General features: G+C 34.1%; 1 protein-coding gene across 2 annotated transcripts in view; it reads left to right on the top strand.

Moving 5' to 3' along the window:
* The window catches only part of ANO3 (anoctamin 3), a 427,831-nt gene that overhangs the window by 242,884 nt on the left and 164,345 nt on the right, over window positions 1–20,602 (top strand). For both annotated transcript variants that reach the window (XM_082342533.1, XM_082342534.1), the window contains exon 4: window positions 16,102–16,220. In XM_082342533.1, the coding sequence (XP_082198659.1) occupies window positions 16,102–16,220 (119 nt within the window). The remainder of the gene's footprint in view (window positions 1–16,101; window positions 16,221–20,602) is intronic.

The following is a 20,602-nucleotide window of genomic DNA, read 5'->3' as shown; positions in this document are numbered from 1 at the left end:
CTCTTAATGTGGCCTTCAGAGGCCTTAAGGGATATCTGGGCCTGGCCTCTTTAGGCCATTTCCTAATGCCTCCTTTCCCTTACAATGCTGCAGCCAATCCAACCTTGTTTTGTTCCCTGTTGCTCTTATCCCAGGGCCCTCGATTTCAAGAAACCAGATTCATACAAGCTTCACTTTATGCGCCGCAATCTTGATTTATTTTTCTTCTTAATACTTAAGAAGTATTACCTGTAATTACGTGATGTGTTTCTCTCTCTCTTTCTTTTTCCAGAAGACAGAGACTTTGTTAATTTTCTTGATGCCTGTAGCACAGAATAAAGAAATTATCTGGCACATAGTAGGTGCTCCAAGAATATTTTTAGGATCAGAAAAATGGATAAAAGGAAAAAAGGATATTGACACATATACCTTTGGAGAGTTTGCTGTAAAATTTGCCCATTAGTTTTCTCTCCATGATGTCATTCCTCACTGTGACTTTTCTCACCTGTTAGAAATCATTACTTTGTTATTTTTCTCATTGCGGACCTAATCTGATTATGTTCCCCTTTTTCATTTAGATTGTGTTGACAAACCTTTCGGAAGAGCATTTAAAGACCTAATAGTCAACACTCTTCTTAAGAAGTAGGAGTATGACTTTCTAACATTACGCTCTTCTTTGAAGTCCTCCCTAACCCTCAGTCCTTGAGATTCCTCCTCATTTCTATTTTTATAGCACTTTGGATATGGCTTTGTTCATATTCAGCTTACTAGATGATAATAATTACTATTTATATCTGTCTTATTCATATTTCCTAGCACATACCATGTTCTCAATAATAGATAAGTAGATAAATGATGATTGAGTGAATGTATGGAAGAGTAGATGTGAGTAGAAAAACACCAACACACAGACACAGTGGAAGGTAGTTTATCTGCAGAATTTCCTTAGTTGGAGGGTTGACCCTGTCCAGCTCCAGCCGTACCCTCACTGTGACTGGCTAGTGTCAGGACTTCAGAACAATGGTAGTGTTAGGGAAAAGCAGGCAACAAAGGAACAGCAAAGAATTAATAAGTCTGGATCTTCATTACCACCATATTCTAACCACTGAATAAACCATCTTATGAACCATTAGATTTATTTTTAACAGGAAACTTTGGTGGAGTAATAATTTTAAAAATTGTGGAATGTATCAGCAGTCAGAAGATCCAGTTTCAGGTATTAACTCTATCACTAACCAGAAGGGTACACACCATCTGCCTTAGCTACCTGATTTGTGAAATGGAGATAACAATATTACAGTTTGATTTTTTTCTTGTAATGTAACTAGAGATTGTTTGTTAAAATATAGTCACTATTACTGACTATATTCTCCATGCCATATATGCCCATGACTTATTTATTTTATATCTGGAATTTGTACCTCTCGATCCCCTTCACCCATTTTGCACCCAACCAACTTGCCTCCTCTTTGGCAACATCTGTTCTCTGTATCTATGAATCTGGTTTTGTTTTGCTTAAGTAGTTTGTTTTGTGTTTTAGATTCCACATGTAAGTGGAATTATATAAGTGAATTATGTAGTATTTGTCTTTCTCTGTCTTATTTCACTTAGCATAATATCGATGTTTTCCATCCATGTTGTCACAATTGGCAAGATTTCATTCTTTTACTTATGGCTGAGTAATATTCCATTACATATATATACCACTTCTTTATCCATTCATCCACTGATGGACACTTAGCTTGCTTCTGTATCTGGGTTATGGTAAATAATGCTATAGTGAACATAATGGTGCATATCATTTTGAATTAGTGTTTTTGTTATCTTTGGACAGATACCCAAAAGCAAATTGCTGGATAAGATGAGAGTTCTATTTTTAATTTTTTGTAGAGTCTCCATACTGTTTTCCACAGTGGTTGCACCAATGTACATTTCCAGCAACAGTGTACAAGGGTTCCCTTTTTTCTGCATTCTTGCCAAAACTTGCTGTTTCTTGTCTTTTTGATAATAACCATTCTGACAGGTGTGAGGTGATACCTCATTGTGGTTTTGATTTGCATTTCCCTGATGAATAGTGACACTGAACATCTTTTCATGTGCCTGTTGGCCATCTGTATGTTTTCTTTGGAAAAAATGTTTATTCATATCCTGTGCTCATTTTTTAATCAAGCTGTTTGTTTTTTTGATGTTGAGTTGTGTGAGTTTTTTAATAATATTTGGATATTAACCCCTTATTAGATATATGATTTACAAATATTTTCTCTCAGTCAGTAGGTGTCTGTTTCTTTTGTTGATGATTTCCTTCACCGTGCAGAAGTTTTAAGTTTGATGTAGCCCTATTTGTTTATTTTTGCTTTTTGCTGTGGAAGTCAGATCCAAAAAAATACATTGCTAAGATTGATGTCAAAGAGCTTACTACCTATGTTTTCTTCCAATAGTTTTATGATTTCAGGTCTTAAACATTCAAATCTTTGATCCATTTTGAGGGGTTTTGTTCTGTTCTGTTTTGTTTTGTTTTTCATATATGGTATACAATGGTGCTACAATTTCATTCTTTTGTGGGTAGCTGTCCAGTTTTCCCAACATCATTTATTGAAAAGACTGTCCTTTACCCATTTGTATATGCTGTCCTCCTTTGTCATAAAGTAATTAACCATATGTGCTTGGTTTAATTTCTGGGCTGTCTATTCTGTTCCATTGATTTATGTGTCTTTTTTGTACCAGTGCTATACAGTTTTGATTACCTAGCTTTATCATATAGTTTGAAATCAGGTAGCAGGGTATCTCAGCTTTCTTCTTTCTCAAGATTGCTTTGGCTATTTGGAGTCTATTTGGAGTCTCTTGTGGTTCCATACAAATTTGAGAATCATTTGTTCTAATTCTGTGAAAAATACTATTGGAATTTTGATAGGGATTGCATTGAATCTGTAGATTGCTTTAGGTAGTATGAATATTTTAAAAATATTAATTCTTCCAATCCATGAACATGGAATACCTTTCCATTTATTTGTGTCTTATTCAGTTGTTTTCATTAATGTATTGTAGTTTTCAGAGTACAGGTCTTTCATCTTTTTGGTTTAATTTATTCCTAGGTATTTTATTCTTTGGGGTGCAGTTGTAAGTGGGATTGTTTTCTTAATTTCTCTTTCCTATAGTTCATTATTAGTGTACAGAAATACAACAGATTTTTGTATAGTGATTTTGTATCATGAAATTTTACTGAATTTATTAGTTTTAATAGTTTTTTGGTAGAGTTTTTAGAGTTTTCTATATATAATATCATATCATCTGCAAATAATGACAGTTTTACCTCTTCCTTTCTAATTTGGATGCATTTTATTTCTTTTTCTTGCCTAATTGCTCTGGCTAGAACTCCCAATACAATTTTAAGTAAAAGTGGTGAGAGTGGGCATCCTTGTCTTGTTTCTGATTTTAAAGGAAAAGTTTTCAACTTTTCACCATTGAGATATTACCTGTGGGTTTGTAATGTATGTCCTTTATTATGTTGAGGTTCATTCTCTCTATAACCACTTTTTTGAGAGTTTTTTTTTTATCATAAATAAATATTGAATTTTGTCATATGCTTTTTCTGAATTTATTGAGATGATTATATGATTTGTATCCTTCATTTTGTTAATGTGGTTTATCATGTTGATTGATTTGTGAATGTTGATCCATCCTTGCATCTTTGGAATAAATCCCAGTTGATCATGGTGTATTATCCTTTTAATGTATTGTTGAATTTTGTTTTCTAGTATTTTCTTGAGGATTTTTGCATCTATTTTCATTAGGGATATTGGTCTGTAATTTTCTTTCTTTGTGGTGTCCTCTGGTTTTTGTATCAGGGTAATGCTGTCCTTGTAAAATAAGTTTGGAAGCATTCCTTCCTCTTTTTGGAGGAGTATGAGGAGGATAAATATTAAATCTTTGAATGTTTGGTAGAATTCACCAGTGAAGCCATCTGGAGCTAGACTTTTTTGTTGTTGTTGTTCTTGGGAGATTTTTGATTGCTGATTCAATCTTCTTAGTAGAAATTGGCCTATTCAGATTTTTATTTCTTTATGGTTCAGTCTTGGAAAACTGTATGCTTCTAGGAATTAATCCATTTCCTCCATGTTGTCCAATTTGTTGGCATATAGTGTTCATATTAGTTGCTTGTGAGCCTTTGTATTTCTGTGATATCAGTTGTAACTTCTCCTCTTTCATTTCTGTTTTTACTTATTTGAGCCCTCTCTTTTTATCTTGGTGAGTCTAGCCAGAGGTTTGCCAATTTTATTTATCTTTTCAAAGAGCCAGCTCTTATTTTCATTGATCTTTTCTATTGTCTTTTTAGTCTCTATTTTATTTATTTCCACTCTGCTTTTCTTATTTCTTTCCCTCTACTAACTTTGGGTTGTGTTTGTTTTTCTTTTTCTAGTTTGTTTGGTGTAAAGTTAGATTGTTTATTTGAGTTTCTTGTTTGTATGTTTCTTCAGGTAGGCTTGCATTGCTATGAACTTCCCTCTTAGAAATGCTTTTACTACATTCCATAGATTTTGAATGTTCATATTCATATTTATGTTCATATTATGTTCATTTATGTCATATTTATGTTCTCATTTTGTATCTATGTATTTTTTTATTTATCATTTGATTTTTATTTTTTGATGACCCTGTGGTTGTTCAGTAGCATATTGTTTAATCTCAACATATTAGTGGTTTTCTAGTTCTCTTCATGTAATTGATTTCTAGTTTCATGCTGTTGTGGTCAGAAAAGATACTTGATATGATTTCAATAATCTTAAATATTTTGAGACTTGTTTTGTGACCTAACATGTGATATATCCTGAGAATGTTCTGTGTGTGCTTGAGAAGAATGTGTATTCTGTTGCTTTTGGATGGAATGTTTTGCATATATCAATTAAGGCCACCTAGTTTAATATATAATTTAAGGCCAATGTTTTCTTACTGATTTTCTAACCAAATGATCTATCCATTGATGCAAGTGGAGTGTTAAAATTCAATACTAGTGTTGTATTATTTCTCCATTTAGGTCTCTTAATATTTGCTTTATATATTTTGGTGCTACTATGTTCAGTGCTTATATATTTATAGATGTTATATCCTTTTGTTGAATTGTCCCCTTTATCATTATGTAATGCCCTTCTCTGTCTTTTATTACAGTTTTTGTTTTAAAGTCTATTTTGTCTGATATGAGTATAGCTACATGAGCTTTCTTTTTGTTTCCATTTGCATGGAATATTTTTCTTTTCAGCTCTTAACTTTCATTTTGTGTATGTCCTTCATTCTGAAGTGAGTCTCTCATAGGCAGCATATAGATGAGTCTGGTTTTTTATCCATTCAGCCATTCTATGCCTATATATTGGAGCATTTAGTCCATTTACATTTAAAGTTATTGATCGTATGTACTTTTTGCCATTTTGTCAATTGTTTTCTGGCTGTTTTTGTAGTTCCTCTCTGTTTCTTTATTCTACTCTTTCTCTCTTCCCTTGTGGTTTGATGATTTTCTTTAGTGTTATGTTTAGATTCCTTTCTCCTTTTCTTTTGTGTATCTACTATACGTAGATACATAGCAATCTATTTTAAGTTGCTAGCAACTTAAATTTGAACATGTTCCAAAGTTCTACATTTTTACCCCTCTAACCTTGTTTTTTATGTCACATTTTATATCTTTTCATTTTATGGATTTTTAACTAATTTTTATACTTTTAGTTAATTTTACTACTTTCGTCTTTAAATTTCTTACTAGATTTATAAGTGATTAATTCACCACCTTTTCTATATATTTACCTTTGCCAGTGAGATTTTTACTTTTATGTTTCCTCCAAGGGAACAAATCTCATTTAGCACCTAGTTTCAGGCTGATTGAAAACCATGCCCTCAGGCAGCACCTTTTAATGTATGCAAATACATACAGTTCCTATGGGGCCCGCAATCCTAAACCCTACTGGTCTTTAGACCAGGAGCTCTGAGGGTGGCCTTAGGGGACAGTTACAAATATCAGGGCTCCAGGTAAGTGTATAAGCTATTATCAAGTTGTAGTGATACAAAGGGGTTGCACAAGGTTGCTGTCTCCCTGCTTATCTCCCTGCTTCCCTGGAAGTACCTCCATAGCCTCTAGGTGCATGGGAAAACTTAAGCCTGTCATTCAGGCTGAAGCTCCAGCGTAAATAAATAGGCTTTTTCACAGGAAGATGAGGGTGCGTTTCAGTCTGCTCTCTGTGCAGTGCCCTGAGGGTGGTTGCCTGCCAAGAATTGTCTCTGTTACAGTCCAGTGGAGACCAGGAACCAGCCTTTTTGGCCACCAGGGTCACCTGATCAATAAATACCACCAGGGCGCCTGCTGGCTTTTCTGAGGCAATTAGAGTGTAGGAAGCCGGGCACTCTTGCAGGCTTTAGGAAGAGAGAAAATGCCTTGACTGTGTCTGCTTGCAGGCTTCAGTGATACAGTGGGAGAGTGCCTTGTAGAGCTTTGGAGCATGTTCAAATTTAAGTTGCTATCAACTTAAAATAGACTGTTATGTGCATAGGATGTTATATGTGAGCTTCTTGGTAACCACAAAGCAAAAACTTACAGTAGATACAGAAAAGAAAAGGAGAAAGGAATCTAAACATAACATAAAGACAATCATCAAACCACAAGGGAAGAATGCTGTGACTGCTCTTGTTCCCTGGTCCCAGACAGCAAGCGAGGGAGTGTCACAACTGCCTGAGCTTTTTGGTTTCAGCAAGGCAGTGAGACAGTGCAGTGACTGCTTGCCCCGCCTGTCTCAGCAAGGCAGCAGGAGGCTTTGACTTTCCTGCCTGTGCTAGCAGGGCAGGTAGAGAGTACAAAAATGGTGTCCACCAACACCTCTGTCTCTGGGGAGAGATTTCAACTATCTCCTGCCCTTCCAGCAGATGCTTTATTTAAGATTAGCAAGTGAATCTCCTTCACATATAGTCTAGGCACTTTTTAAACTGCTGCTGTTGTGAGGGATCCTGGGGTGAATGAGACCACTTGCAAGCCCTTTAAAAGGTGAATCTCAGTTCCCTGTGGCCCTTTGGGCCCCTTGAATGTATTCCTGTTTGTTTCCTAGCTAGGTATTTTGGGGGCTTGTCTTTCTGGTGCAGATCCGAAGGGCTGGGGTGACTCGTGCAGGGCACAAATCCCTTGCTCCTCTGAGAAAAGTGCTGAGCTGGGGAGATCCCTCCCTGTTGTTTGTCACTGCGCTGGGAGTGAAATTTTGGCAAGACTGTCAAATATGTTCTCTCCTACCTGTCTCAATGTCTTTTATCTTGTGTCTTGGAGGAGCAGTTCCTCTAGTTTTCAGGTCTTTCTCAGAAGAAAATGATACATATGTAACTGTAGATTTGGTGTGTACCTGGGAAGAGGTGAGTCCTGGTTCTTCCTATGCTGCTGTCTTGGACTTAATTTTATTTTAATCTTCAGCCTCAACTACTTTGGCAGTCCTAAAACACGTTATCATTAGTAATGAATGGGAAGGTTACATAGTTGCAAATAAGTGGAGACCAACTAATAAGATCACTCACAATATTTAAAATTGTTCAAGAGTTACATCATCCATTTCCAGAGGCTTAAGCAGTTATAATACAATGTAACAATGTAATGAAATGAAATAGCATTATAATAAAGAAGAATGGTTGAGCTGGAATAATTTGGCTATTAAAATTATACTCCCAGAGATGACTCTAAAGTTTATGTTACAATTTTAGTAGCCTGCTGTATTGATCAGTCCCCTCCAGTTTTGAGCTGGTGCTGGTTTGCAAACAAAATTTAGAAGACTTTATGGATTCCCACTTGACTCAGCAAAAGTTTTTATCATAAATCATATCATTGGTGATAGGAAAAGAGATATTTAGATTAAATTTTAAATTGTTCATTGGCATACTCAAGGTAAGTACATTGTTTCCTACCGACTTAGGCTTAAAAGGGAAGATAAGGCTTTTTTGGTTGCTCCAAATTACATAATTTGTTTTGTGGATTCTAAACATTAGAATTATGAATTTAAAGAAAGACCAAAGGAAGGGAATATATATTTCTTCAATACCTTATGTGTACAAGTCACATAGATTATTCCATTTAATCCTTGGAACGAGAAGATTTATTATCCCCAATTTTCATATTAAGAAACTGACCCACTGCCACTCAGCTAATAATTGGCATAACCAGAATTTTAACTCGGGTTTCATGGAACCAATATTATTTCTCTTTCCATTACATTAGGCTTTATTTCAACATACTAAATGATTTTCTTAAGCTTTGAGAATCTTGGTTTCTTGGTTGTTTTTTTGTTTGTTTGTTTAATATAATGGCTTTATTGAGATACAATTCGCCTTAACCATACAATTCACCCACTCAAAGTAGTGGGTGAAAATTCAGCGGTTTTTAGCATATTCTCAAAGGTATGCACCCATCACTACAGTCAATTTAGATAATTCCTGTCACCTCAAAAAGAAATCCCACACCTATTAGCAGTCAACTGTTATTGCCAGCCCAATGCCCCAAGCTGTAGGTAATAACAATTTACTTTCTGTCTCTATAGATTATTCTGAAAAGTTCATAAAAAATGGAATCATACAATATTTGATCCTCTGTGACTGGCTTTTTTCACCTGGCATAATGTTTCCAGGGTTCATCCATGTTTTTGCATTAATCAGTACTTCAGTCCTTTCTATTGCTGAATAATATTCCATGGTATGGATAAACTATATTTTATTTATTTGTTCATCAGATGATGAACATTTTGATTGTTTCCACTTTTTGGCTATTATGAATAATGCTTCTACGAGCATTTGTGTACAAATTTTTTGTGAAATTATGTTTTCATTTCTCTTGAGTGTTATACCTATATCATATGGTAACTCTATGTTAAAAGTTTTGAAGAACTGCCAGACTGTTTTCCACAGCAGCTGCACCATTTTTCACTCCCACCAGCAGTGTATGAAGGTTCAATTTCTCAACGTTCTCACCAACATTTGTTATGGTCTTTCTTTTTGATTATACCCATACTAGTGAGTATGAAGTGGTCTCGTGGGTTTGATTTGCATTTCCCTGAGAGCTAGTAATGATGAGCATCTTTTTGTGTGTTTGGTTATTTTTGTTTATTTGTTTTGTTTTTTTGCCACTTGTATATCTTTTTCAGAGAAATGTCTATCCAGATCTTTTGCCCATTTTTAAACTGGGTTGTTTGTCTATTATTGAGTTGTAAGAGTTATATATATATATACAAGTCTCTTATCAGATATATGATTTGCAAACTTTTTCTCATATTCTGTAGGTTGTCTCTCTTTCTTGATGATATTCTTTAAAGTACACATTTTTAATTTTGATGAAATACAATTTATTTTTAAAAGGGTGTATGTCTTCCTACTGGAGAGCAACAATAGTTCCATTTGTCATAATCAAAATTATCTGTTTTCTACTGTACCAGAAAGTTGTTAGATGTTTTTGTTTTCTGAAAGTCTGTTTTTATTAATTATCAAACTTCCTGGATTTTAAGACACTATCAGTTGTGAAAAGCATCATCAAATTAATAAGCACTTTTAGGAAAAATGGGTTGCTCCTATGTTAAATAAATACATGGAATGTTGACCTCATCCTGATTTCAGAAATGCTAAAATGTGGGGGAAAAGCATCTTAAGATAATGAAATATGATATATATTTGGTATTGTAATTTAGTGTTATTGTTGAAATTATTCAGTTTGTTTGAAATTTAATTTATTTTTACCACATGGGGCAAATTTCATACAAATAAGGTCTGTGTCCTTGATCAGAACCAAAACACATTGGTAGGTTTTGTTTATATTTCAGATAATCCTTCTAATGGAAGAAGGATTAGCTTTATTAATCAAAATGCAGTGTGGTCCTCTTCACTGTCACTCTCAGATCTTAATACCAGCTGCAATTTTTTTAAAGTTCTGCTATTTATAATACACATAAAATTCTGGCAAGAATAACAGAAAAAGGTCTAGGAGGAGGGGAAAACTACTATTCCTCTGCCAAAATAAGAGAATGTTTCACATTCTTTTCATACTGTAGTTTTCACTCTTTGTCCTTAAGTTTACATAGTTTTACAAAGTTGCATTCAGAAAGGAAAGCATATTTGAAATAAAATATATCAAAATAGAAGAAAAGTAGCTTTTTAACTTAATAGTATACATTAAACATTTCTATATGCTGTCAGGCTGTAAAATTAGCAATTTAACAAATGGAAAATAGTCCCACATATGAGTGTACCATCTATTCATCAATTTATTCAACAGACACTAAGTGCTTACAAAATGCTAAACAATGAGCTAAATAATGGGTATGTAGCAGTGAACAAAACAGTCACCTCACCAATGGCACTTACAGTGAGAAGAGATAGATAACCGTCTATCAGCGCTCTCTCTCTATTTTTTTCTTTGTCTCTCATATAAGTACAAGCACAAATATATGCATGTAGAACATGTATATGTTCATTTGTATATATATACATACATACATATGCATGTGTATATATACATGTGTATATATAGCATAAACATATAGCATATATATGTTATATAGCTATGTTATAACAATGTCAGTTGCTGATATATATGTACATATGTAGCACGTATGTTTTGCATATGTGTGTATTATTTTATATCAGGTGCTGATAAAAGTAATAAAGCCTTATGAGAAGACAGAGAACTATAGAAGTTTCTATTTTAGAAACAGTGGTCAAGGAGAGAGTCTCTGATGTGACATGAGCAGAACTCTGACTGAAAAAGGGATTGAGCATTCTTGACAGAGAGAGGAGCAAGTGCAAAGGCCCTGTGGTGAGAGTATACTTAACATCAAGGGACCCAGTGCAGCTGGACTGGAGGAAGTGAGGGTAGGGTTGTAGGACAGGGATGAGATGTGGTAGTAAGGAGACAGATGATGCATACACGGTGTGTCATATTATGGACTATGACTTTTACTTAGAGCTACAAAATTATTGGAAGGTTTTGAGTAAAGGTTAACGTGATTTAACTTAGGTTTTAAAAGGGCTACTCTGGCTGCCATGTAATAGGAGCAAAAGATAGGAACAGATCAGTTAGGAAGACTCTTATAGACTTCTACTCAAGAGATAGTGATGGCTTGGATTAAGAAACTGTTATCAAGTGTTGACAAATGATCAGATTCTAGATATAATTTGAAGATAGTTCAGGTAAGATTTGCTGAGCATTTAAATCCATTTAGTTATTCAACAAATATATATTGAACGGCAACTAAGTATCCTTAGTTGTTCTAGATGTTAGGGATGAAGCAGTGAACAAAAAGACAACAAAAGTGAACAAAGTGAAAACCCAGCACCCAAATACCTTGCTGAAGGAAACAGATAATAAATGAAGATAAGTAAGTGAAAATGTACGGCATGTTAGGTAATGATATATGCTAAAGAGTAAAGCAAAGCAGAAAAATGATGCTTTGTGCTAAGTCAACAGAATTTACTTAAGGATCAGACATGGGGATAAGAGAAAATGAGGAGTCAGGATTTTGGCCTATGTAACTCGAAGAATTGAGTTGCTGTTTATTAAGATGGCAGTGGTCTCTGTAGTATAGTATCCATAGGCTTGGTGAACATGCTTGTGAACATAGGTTTTCTTTCTTTTAGATTATAACTTTAGGATTACTCTCCAGTCATTCTGTTAAAATATATTGACACATTTTGTTCCAAAGGTTTTACTAACTTACGTTGGTACAGAAAATAAATGATGATACCAGTTTCCCTAGCATCTTTCCAGCAATGGGTATTTTAATTAAAAACAAAAGATGCAAAAGAATATTTATGTACTAGCATAAAAGAGTACCATTTTTATTTAAATTATTGGTCACAGAGAATATTAAACCACATAAAAATAAATGTTTTTACTAAATGTGTCTCACTTTTTATTACTTGTCTATTGATAGTCTTTATCATTATCTATTGGTATATTAATATTTATCTATACATCATTGTCAACTTCAGGAAGATAGAGAGCTATGTCTATAATCTAGAAATTTCACCCATTTTTCATTCAACAAGTATACTGCATTTTTTAATAACCCACTTTTTTTTTCATTTGTAAATATTTTGTTGCCTCGAAGTTTCCAAAATCATCATCTCTCCAATACTACAAGAAGCAATGTTACATAGTAGCTGGGAATGTAAGGTTTAGAGCCAGATTTCCTGGACTCTAATTCTGCCATACACTAAATGTGATATCCTAGGTAACTGCCTAAATTTCCTCATGCTAATGCAGGCTGGTAACAATACCTTTAAAGGATTTAGTAAGATATTATGTGAAAAATGGCACCCTTCCCATTGCTCAAGCCAAAAACATTAGGATTATTGTTGAAGTCTCTCTTTCATACACCATGACCAATAGAATTCTGTTAGTTTTCCCTTAAAAATATATTCTCAATCTGATCATTTCTCAGTCTTGCTACCACCCTGATGCAAACCACATCCTCTCTCCCTGATTGTTGCAATAGCTCCTGACTAGTCTCTTTGCCTTTGCCGTTGGCCCCTTCAACCTATCTTCATCTCAGCAATCAGAGTAATTTTGTTAAAATCTAAGAGAGATGATGTCATCCTCTGCTCAAATTCATCCAGTGGCACTCTGTTTAACTCAGGATGAAAACCAAAATCTTTCTAATGGCCCCAATCCTGATGTGCTCCCGCTTGCTCCATTACCACTCTACAGGATATTCTACCACTCTCACCCTTGCTCACTCCTCACTGCCACACTGATCTCCTTGTCTGTGAACAGACAGGGAAAGCATGCTCCCACCTCAAGGCCTTTGCATTTGTTGTACCCTTTGCCTCTGATGATATTACCAATTGGCATTTTTGCTCCAGTGTTACCTCAGGGAAGCCATTCTTAAACAATTTTATTTAAAATTGCAAATTTCTGCCCTCCCCATACTCTTTATCTCCCTGCCCTTCTTTATATTTCTTTATTGATGACATGACCTTCTAATATGTAAGTGGTATATTTGTTCTTTCCTTAATTTCATCACTGTTGACTTCATGAGGGTAAAGATTTTTGTTCATTGTGGTTCCTACTGTATCCTCAACCTGGAGTAGTTTCCGATACACTGCATGGCATAACTCAATATATTAATTTAATGAATGAAGGATACCTGATACATTAAGTAATTATTAGCTATCCATGTTAAAAAACATTAGCTGTAAGTAATACTGAGTATAGTTAGTGTGAGAAAAAAATCAAGTATTTTAAAAAAGAACACAAACAACTTTAAGACCTTTTTATATTCAGGAATAATATATGCTATGTCACTAAGGATAGAGATTTCTAGTTTCTAAGCTGAGGAACATTGTGAAAGACAGTGGTACCATTTACATTATGAGGACAGGAGTTTGCAATCTTGATAGTAGTAAAAAAAAAAAAAAGAAAGCTATTTTATATAACAGAAGAATCCTTTTGTGTAATGTCAAGGAAAATGACAATAAGAAAGATAAACATATCTACATTCCTAACAATAAAAGGGAATTTAAAATTATATCATTTAGGATCAAGATTTTCCAAAATAAGTACATTTTTTCCTTCTTCTTTTAATTAACTCATCTACTAATGATCAAGCTGTACTGGACTCTGTAGTAAATTAAAATACAAATAATTAAGAGAACATGGCCCTAGGAGAATTTTTTCTAAATTCAGAAAAATAAAAGGAGCCATAAAAAGAAAAAAAGCAAGGAAGGAAAAGATGAAGAGAGAGGACAAGGGAGGAAGGAAGGGAAAAGAAAAGAGAAGGGGGGGGGAAGGGGAAAAATATGAGGCAATTTGGAAGAGAAAAATGAGCAGTTCTAGTTGGGGCCTTGAGGCAAGAAGGAACAGAAGAAGATTTGAAAAGTTTTTGTGAAATTTGTGGCTTTTGGCACGTCTTTAAAAACTGAGCTTTCTTCCGGCAAGATGATGTAGGTATGTTCTTATTCCAGGAATGTCTGTGTCATAAGAATTAAAGACAAAGAAAAGAAAGAAAGTCAAACTAAACAAAACTTAAAAACCTCTGCATAAAATTAAATTGTGAGTGGAATAAGATTTAAATGAGTGAAAAACTTCTATAAATTTTATTTACTGTGTTCCATGGGAAATGAAATGCATTAATTAACATAAATTGAATTTTATCTTTTATAAACATTAAATTAGTAATCAAATAACTTTTAGAGTTTGAGGACTCTTTGAGAACTTCTTCAAAAATCTCTGTTTTACAGATGAAGAAATAGACTCTCAGGGAAAGGAAATTACTTGGTTAGGACACGGCAGATTTAGGATGAGAAATGATGGTCTTGTGACCCACAGGCCAGTGCACTCTCATCAATAGCATATGCCGTTTACCTATTGCTGTTTACACTTTTTACTTTCTCCATCTAGATGATTCTTCCTCCACTTTACCTGTGTGACTTACTGCCTCACCTCATCGGGTCTTTGCTCAAATGTTACTGCAATCCTCTGTACTAAAATAACATCTGTCCTCTCCACCTTGTACACCTGCATCTTTCCTCCTTACTGTATTTTTCTCCAATGCACCGACCACAAAGCATACCTAATATTTTATGTATTTTTTGTTGTTGCTTATTGTTTTTTCTTCTCTTACTTGAATCTTCCATGAAGGCAGGGTTCTGTTTCTTGCTATATGTCCTAAAAGAATATCTGGCATATCATAGGTGTTTAATAAATAATTGTTAAATAAATGAAATGTAATTTACCTAAATCTAGGGAAACATTATAGTATTGATATATTCACAAACATCAGCTTCAGAGTCAATCTGGATGTTTTTGATGCACCCCCTACTGGTTTAGTGATTTTGCCATGCTACTTAATTTCCATATGCCTTAGTTTATTTATTAAGTTTAGGTAAAAATCGTACACACTTCATAGAGTTGTTATAAGGATTAAAGGAAATTATATATGTAAAGTTTCTGGCTCTTAGTATGTGCTCAACAAATGTTAACCATTAATCAGTGATAGCTATTATTATTAATAGCTGTAGGTATAATTCAAATGCCTAGAGCATTTTAACATAATTGTTAATTAATTACATCCTAAGATATACTGTGATCTGTTCATCCTTAGTTCATACCACTGCTAATAACCTGATACTGCTAGCTGTGCATCACATTCCATATGTTATAGCAGATTTTAAGCATTACTAATAAAAGAAACTAATGCATGTAGTGTAAACAAAATTATTTTATTTTGTTACAATGCTAAGTCACACAACTGAACTCTTGAAAACACTATATATAGTTGTCTATGTCAAAATTCGTTGTTGATAAGTATCAACACATTGAATACAATAATTCCAAAACATTTTAATTTATTTGAAAAGACTAAATATTTAGGAATCTTTTTGAATTTGAAGAGATACTTGTATCACCTGGAACACAAATCCCAACCACCATGGATATTTCCTATTTTATACTCTTTTACATTGATTATAGCTTGCTCATTATTCATATAAGTTCTTACATGTGATTTATGTTTGTGGTTTACCCTTTCTGATTATTCCAGTGGTAACTGCCATATTTCAATGTTCTTCCTCCTTTTTTGCTGTTGTGGTTTCATTTCAATCTCCTAATATTTTTTAAATCTTTCTTGTAAAGTTTGTTAGCTTTTCTTCTATGATTTCTCAGACTTCTTACTCTCTTCAAATTCACATTTATAAAACTGCAAATTTTTTAAAAATAAATGACCAAAATCAATAGTTATTTTTAATTAAACAAATAAGTGCTTAAAATTTGCTTTAAAAAAAGCAAAATTCTATTGAATTCTTGCAAATATCTCGATCTTCAAGTTCAAAAGAAATGATGTGTCCAATGGCGTTTGCATGACTAATTTTGTTTTCAAAAAGTTTAAGTACATTAAATAACAGAGATGCATTTAATTTTTTTGCAAGTTACTGGAGTGTTGACATTAATCCAATAATAGGCAAGATTCCCTGTTACTACCTTTTTTTGCTTATTTATTAGATGCATGGGTCATATGAAAATTATACCTGGTTACCTTGGGAAAACATGAAAAAAGAGAGCTTAGTATATTTAAAGAGAGAGAAAAGGAAGAAGGATAAAAATGGATGTAATTTTCTCTTTCTCTTTTCTAGCCCTAGGAAAAGATAAGGATTACACGGATGAATCAGAACATGCTAATTATGACCGATCTCGCCTCATTAAAGACTTTGTCCCCCAAAATAATTCTGAACCCAAGCCCAGATTGCCTAAGGTAATGCAAACTAAACAATCAATAAGTCATTTGAAGACTCTAACTTCTAAATCCATTCAGTTCTTTTCAATTTTAATCGATATTGTGCCGGAGAGAATAAGAGGCCACACAGGTTAATATATATCTTAAGGACTTAAAATTGAAACATTATGTGTAGACATCATATTCATTTATACTATCAAACAGAATTTTACAAACATTCTGAAACATGAAATTATTCAGTAATATTTTCTTTAGAGGCTTATTCCTTCACGTTTCTTGTTTTTTGAAAGGCACCATGTTTTAATGAGAACATGGATTTTAGTATCAAGTGAACCAAGATTTGAATTACAGTTCCAGTACTTATAGCTGTGGTAACTTGGCAGGTTAATTAAACTCACTTAGCCTTGTTTTCATCATCTGTAGAATTAGAATCATGTTGTCTACTTGACAAAATTTTTTGTTTTTCTTTCAGTTTTATTGAGATATAATTGACACAGCACTTTATAAGTTTAAGGTGTACAGTATAATTTTTTGACTTACATACATGATGAAATGATTACCAGAATAAGTTAAGTGAACATCCATTGTCTCATATAGATGCACAATCAAACAAAGAGAAAAAAAAATATATTTTTCCTGTAATAAGAACTCTTAGAATTTATTCTCTTAACAACTTCCATATACGGCATACAGCAGTGTTCGTCACAGTTATCATGTTTTATCTTTACATCCCTAGTACTTAATTATCTTATAACTGGAAGTTTTTACCTTGTAACTGCCTTCATTCAATTCCCCCTCACCCACTCCCCACCTCTATTAACCATAAATCTGATCTCTTTTTCTATGAGATTCTTTGTTTGTTTGTTTTTAAAGTATGACTGACCTACAACACGATGTTGGTTTCTATTACACAACAGTGATTTGGTATTTTTATACGTTTCAAAATGATCACCATGATAAGTCTAGTTATGATATGTCACCATATAAAGATATTACATACTTATTGACTATATTCCCCACACTGTATATTTCATACCCATGACTCATTTATTTTGCAACTGGAAGTTTGTACCTCTTAATCTCCCTCACTTATTTCTTTCCTCCCCTCATCCCCTTCCTGTCTGGCAACCACCTGTTTGTTCTACCTATAACTCTGTTTCTGTTTTATATTTGTCCATTTGTTTTTTAGATTCCACATATAAGTGAAATCATACAGTATTTTTCTTTCTCTGTCTGACTTATTTCACTAAGCATAATACCCTCTAGGTCCATCCATGTTGTCACAAATGGCAAGATTTCATTCTTCTTATGACTAAGTAGTATTCCATATAATATATATACCACATCTTCATTATCCATTCATCTATTGACGGGCACGTAGGTTGCTTCCACATCTTGGCTATTGTAAATAAGGGTGCAACGAACATAAGGGTGCATGTATCTTTTCTAATTAGTGTTTTTGTTTTCTTCAGGCAAATACCCAGGAGTGGTATTGCTGTATCATATGGCAGTTCGATTTTAAATTTTTTGAGGAGTCTCCATACTGTTTTTCCATAGTGGCTGCACCAATTTACATTTCCAGTAAAAATGCACAAGTGTCCCCTTTTCCCCACATTCTTGCCAACACTTGTTATTTGTTGTCTTTTTGCTAACAGCCATTCTGACATGTGTGAGGTGATATCTCATTGTCATTTTGATCTGCATTTCCCTAATAATTACTGATGCTGAGTATCTTTTCCTGTACCTATTGGCCATCTGTATGTCTTCTTTGGAAAAATGTCTATTCAAATCCTCTGACCATTTTTTAATAGGATTTTTTTGGTTTTTTGATATGAGTTCTTTGTGTATTTTGGCTATTAACCACTTATTGGAAATATTGTTTGCAAATGTCTTCTCTCATTCAGTAGGTGGCCTTTTTATTTTGTTGATAGTTTCTTTTACTGCGCAAAAGCTTTTTAATATAATGTAGTCCCATTTGTTTATTTTTTATTTTGTTTCCCTTGCCTAAGGAGACATATTCAGAAAATATTGTTGAGACTGATGTCAAAGAGCATACTGCCTATATTTTGTCCTAGAAGTTTCATGGCTTCAGGTCTTACATTTAAGTCTTTAATTCATTTTAATTTATTTTTGTGCATGGTGTGAGAAAGCAGTCCAGTTTGATTTTTTTGCATGTAGTTGTCCAGTTTTCCCAACATCATTTATTGAAGAGACTGTCTTTTCCCATTGTATATTTTTATATCCTTTGTCACAGAATCATTGCCCACACAAGTGTGGGTTAATTACTGGGCTCTCTATTCTGTTCCTTTGATCTGTGTGTCTGTTTTTGTGCCAGTACCATACTGTTTTGATTATTTTAGCTTTGTAATATAGTTTGAAATCACATAGCATGATAACTCCAGCTTTACTCTTCTTTCTCAAGATTGTTTTTAGCTATTTGGGGTCTTTTATGTTTCCATACAGATTTTAGAATTATTTGTTCTAGTTCTGTGAAAAATGCCATTGGTATTTTGATAGGGATTGCATTGAATCCGTAGAATGCCTCGGGTAGTATGGTCATTTTAACAATATTAATTCTTTCAATCCATGAGCATGGTATATCTTTCCCTCTGTTTGTGTGGCCTTTGATTACTTTCATCAGTGTCAGTTTTCCAAGTATAAGCCTTCTACACTGTTAGGTAGATTTATGCCTAGGTATTTTATTCTTTTTGATGCAGTTGTAAATGTGATTTTTTTTTTAAATTTCTCTTTCTGGTTGTTTGTTGTTAGCGTATAGAAATGCAACATATTTTCATATATTAATTTTGTATCCTGCAACTTTTCAGAATTCATTGATGAGTTCTAGTAGTTTTTTGGGTGGTATCTTTAGGATTTTCTGTGTACAGTATCATAGCACCTGCAAATATTGGCAGTTTTACTTCTTCCTTTCCAATTTGGATTCCGTTTATTTATTTTTATTGTCTGATTGCTGTGGCTAGGACTTCCAATACTACGTTGAATAAAAGTGGTGAGAATGAGCAGCCTTGTCTTGTCCCTGATCTTAGAATCAATGCTTTCAGCTTTTCACTGTTGAGTATGATGTTAGCTGTAGGTTTGTCATATATATTGAAGTATGTTCCCTCTATACCCATTTTGGTGGGGGGTTTTATTTTTTATTCTTATTTTTTAAATAGATGTATTTATTTATTTATTTATTTATTTATTTATTTATTTATTTATTTATTTTTGGCTGCATTGGGTCTTCATTGCTGTGTGCGGGCATTCTCTAGTTGCGGCAAGTGGGGGCTACTCTTCGTTGTGGTGCGCAGGCTTCCCATTGCAGTGGCTTCTCTTGTTGCGGAGCACAGGCTCTAGGCATGCGGGCTTCAGTAGTTGTGACATGCGGGCTCAGTAGTTGTGGCTCCTGGGCTCTAGAACACAGGCTCAGTACTTGTGGCGCACGGGCTTAGTTGCTCTGCGGCATGTGGGATCTTCCCAGATCAGGGCTCGAACCCGTGTCCCCTGCATTGGTAGGCGGCTTCTTAACCACTGCACCACCAGGAAGTCCCTGGTGGGAGTTTTTATTGTAAATGGATGTTGAATTTTGTCAAAAGCTTTCGCTGAATCTATGGAGCTGATCATATGATTTTTATTTTTCAGTTTGTTAATGTGGTATATCACATTGATTGGTTTACAGATATTGAACTATATGGAAGGTTTTTATAACAACTTGGAGGTTGAGAACACCTCATTGAAACTATAGTTCATCAGCAGATGAGTCACTGGGTTGGGGTTCAGTTTTAAAAATCCATGGCTCCAGCAATCCCACCATTCCTAAAATTCTTTTGTGGATTCTTCAAAGCATCTGAATATGGTCATCCAGCAGCGAATACCATCCCCTTTTGATACTTTCCAATAGAAATTCTGACTCAGTCCAAGCTCACTTTTAAAAATTGCTTCTTATTGATTAAAGTGGGAATGCCTTTGTAAAAGAAATTTTGATATTAAGTGCAGTTTTACCCAAGGAATGACTTAGCTTTTGGTTATCACTGCATGGACAATAGCCAATAATCACTTCCTTGAAAATATCTTTTCCTGTGATGTTTGATTTAGTTTGACCTGGATTAATTTTGCAAATCCCTTCATTAGTCACCATCAGTGTGTTAGTGAAGAAATATGGCACAATTTAAACATTACTGTCATAATGATTCTGAACTGTAGTAAGTAGATGCAGAAATAAATGTTTGTGCGAGATTTATTCATTCCTCTTTGGTTTTGTTTTGTTAAAGGGGGTTTACAATTTTATGCTGATAATACTTAGGTTATCTTCACAAATCAGGAGTTTCTCTCTCTCTGTTTACTTCATCTGCCTCCCTATGTCTGTCTGATTGGCATAGGAGAGTCTCTACTATCTGTAAAGC

This window comes from Balaenoptera borealis (genome assembly GCF_965194805.1).
Source record: "Balaenoptera borealis genome assembly, chromosome: 11".
Lineage (NCBI taxonomy): Eukaryota > Metazoa > Chordata > Mammalia > Artiodactyla > Balaenopteridae > Balaenoptera > Balaenoptera borealis.
Note: the sequence above shows the minus strand (reverse complement) of the source record. Positions and strands in the feature narration are given on the sequence as shown.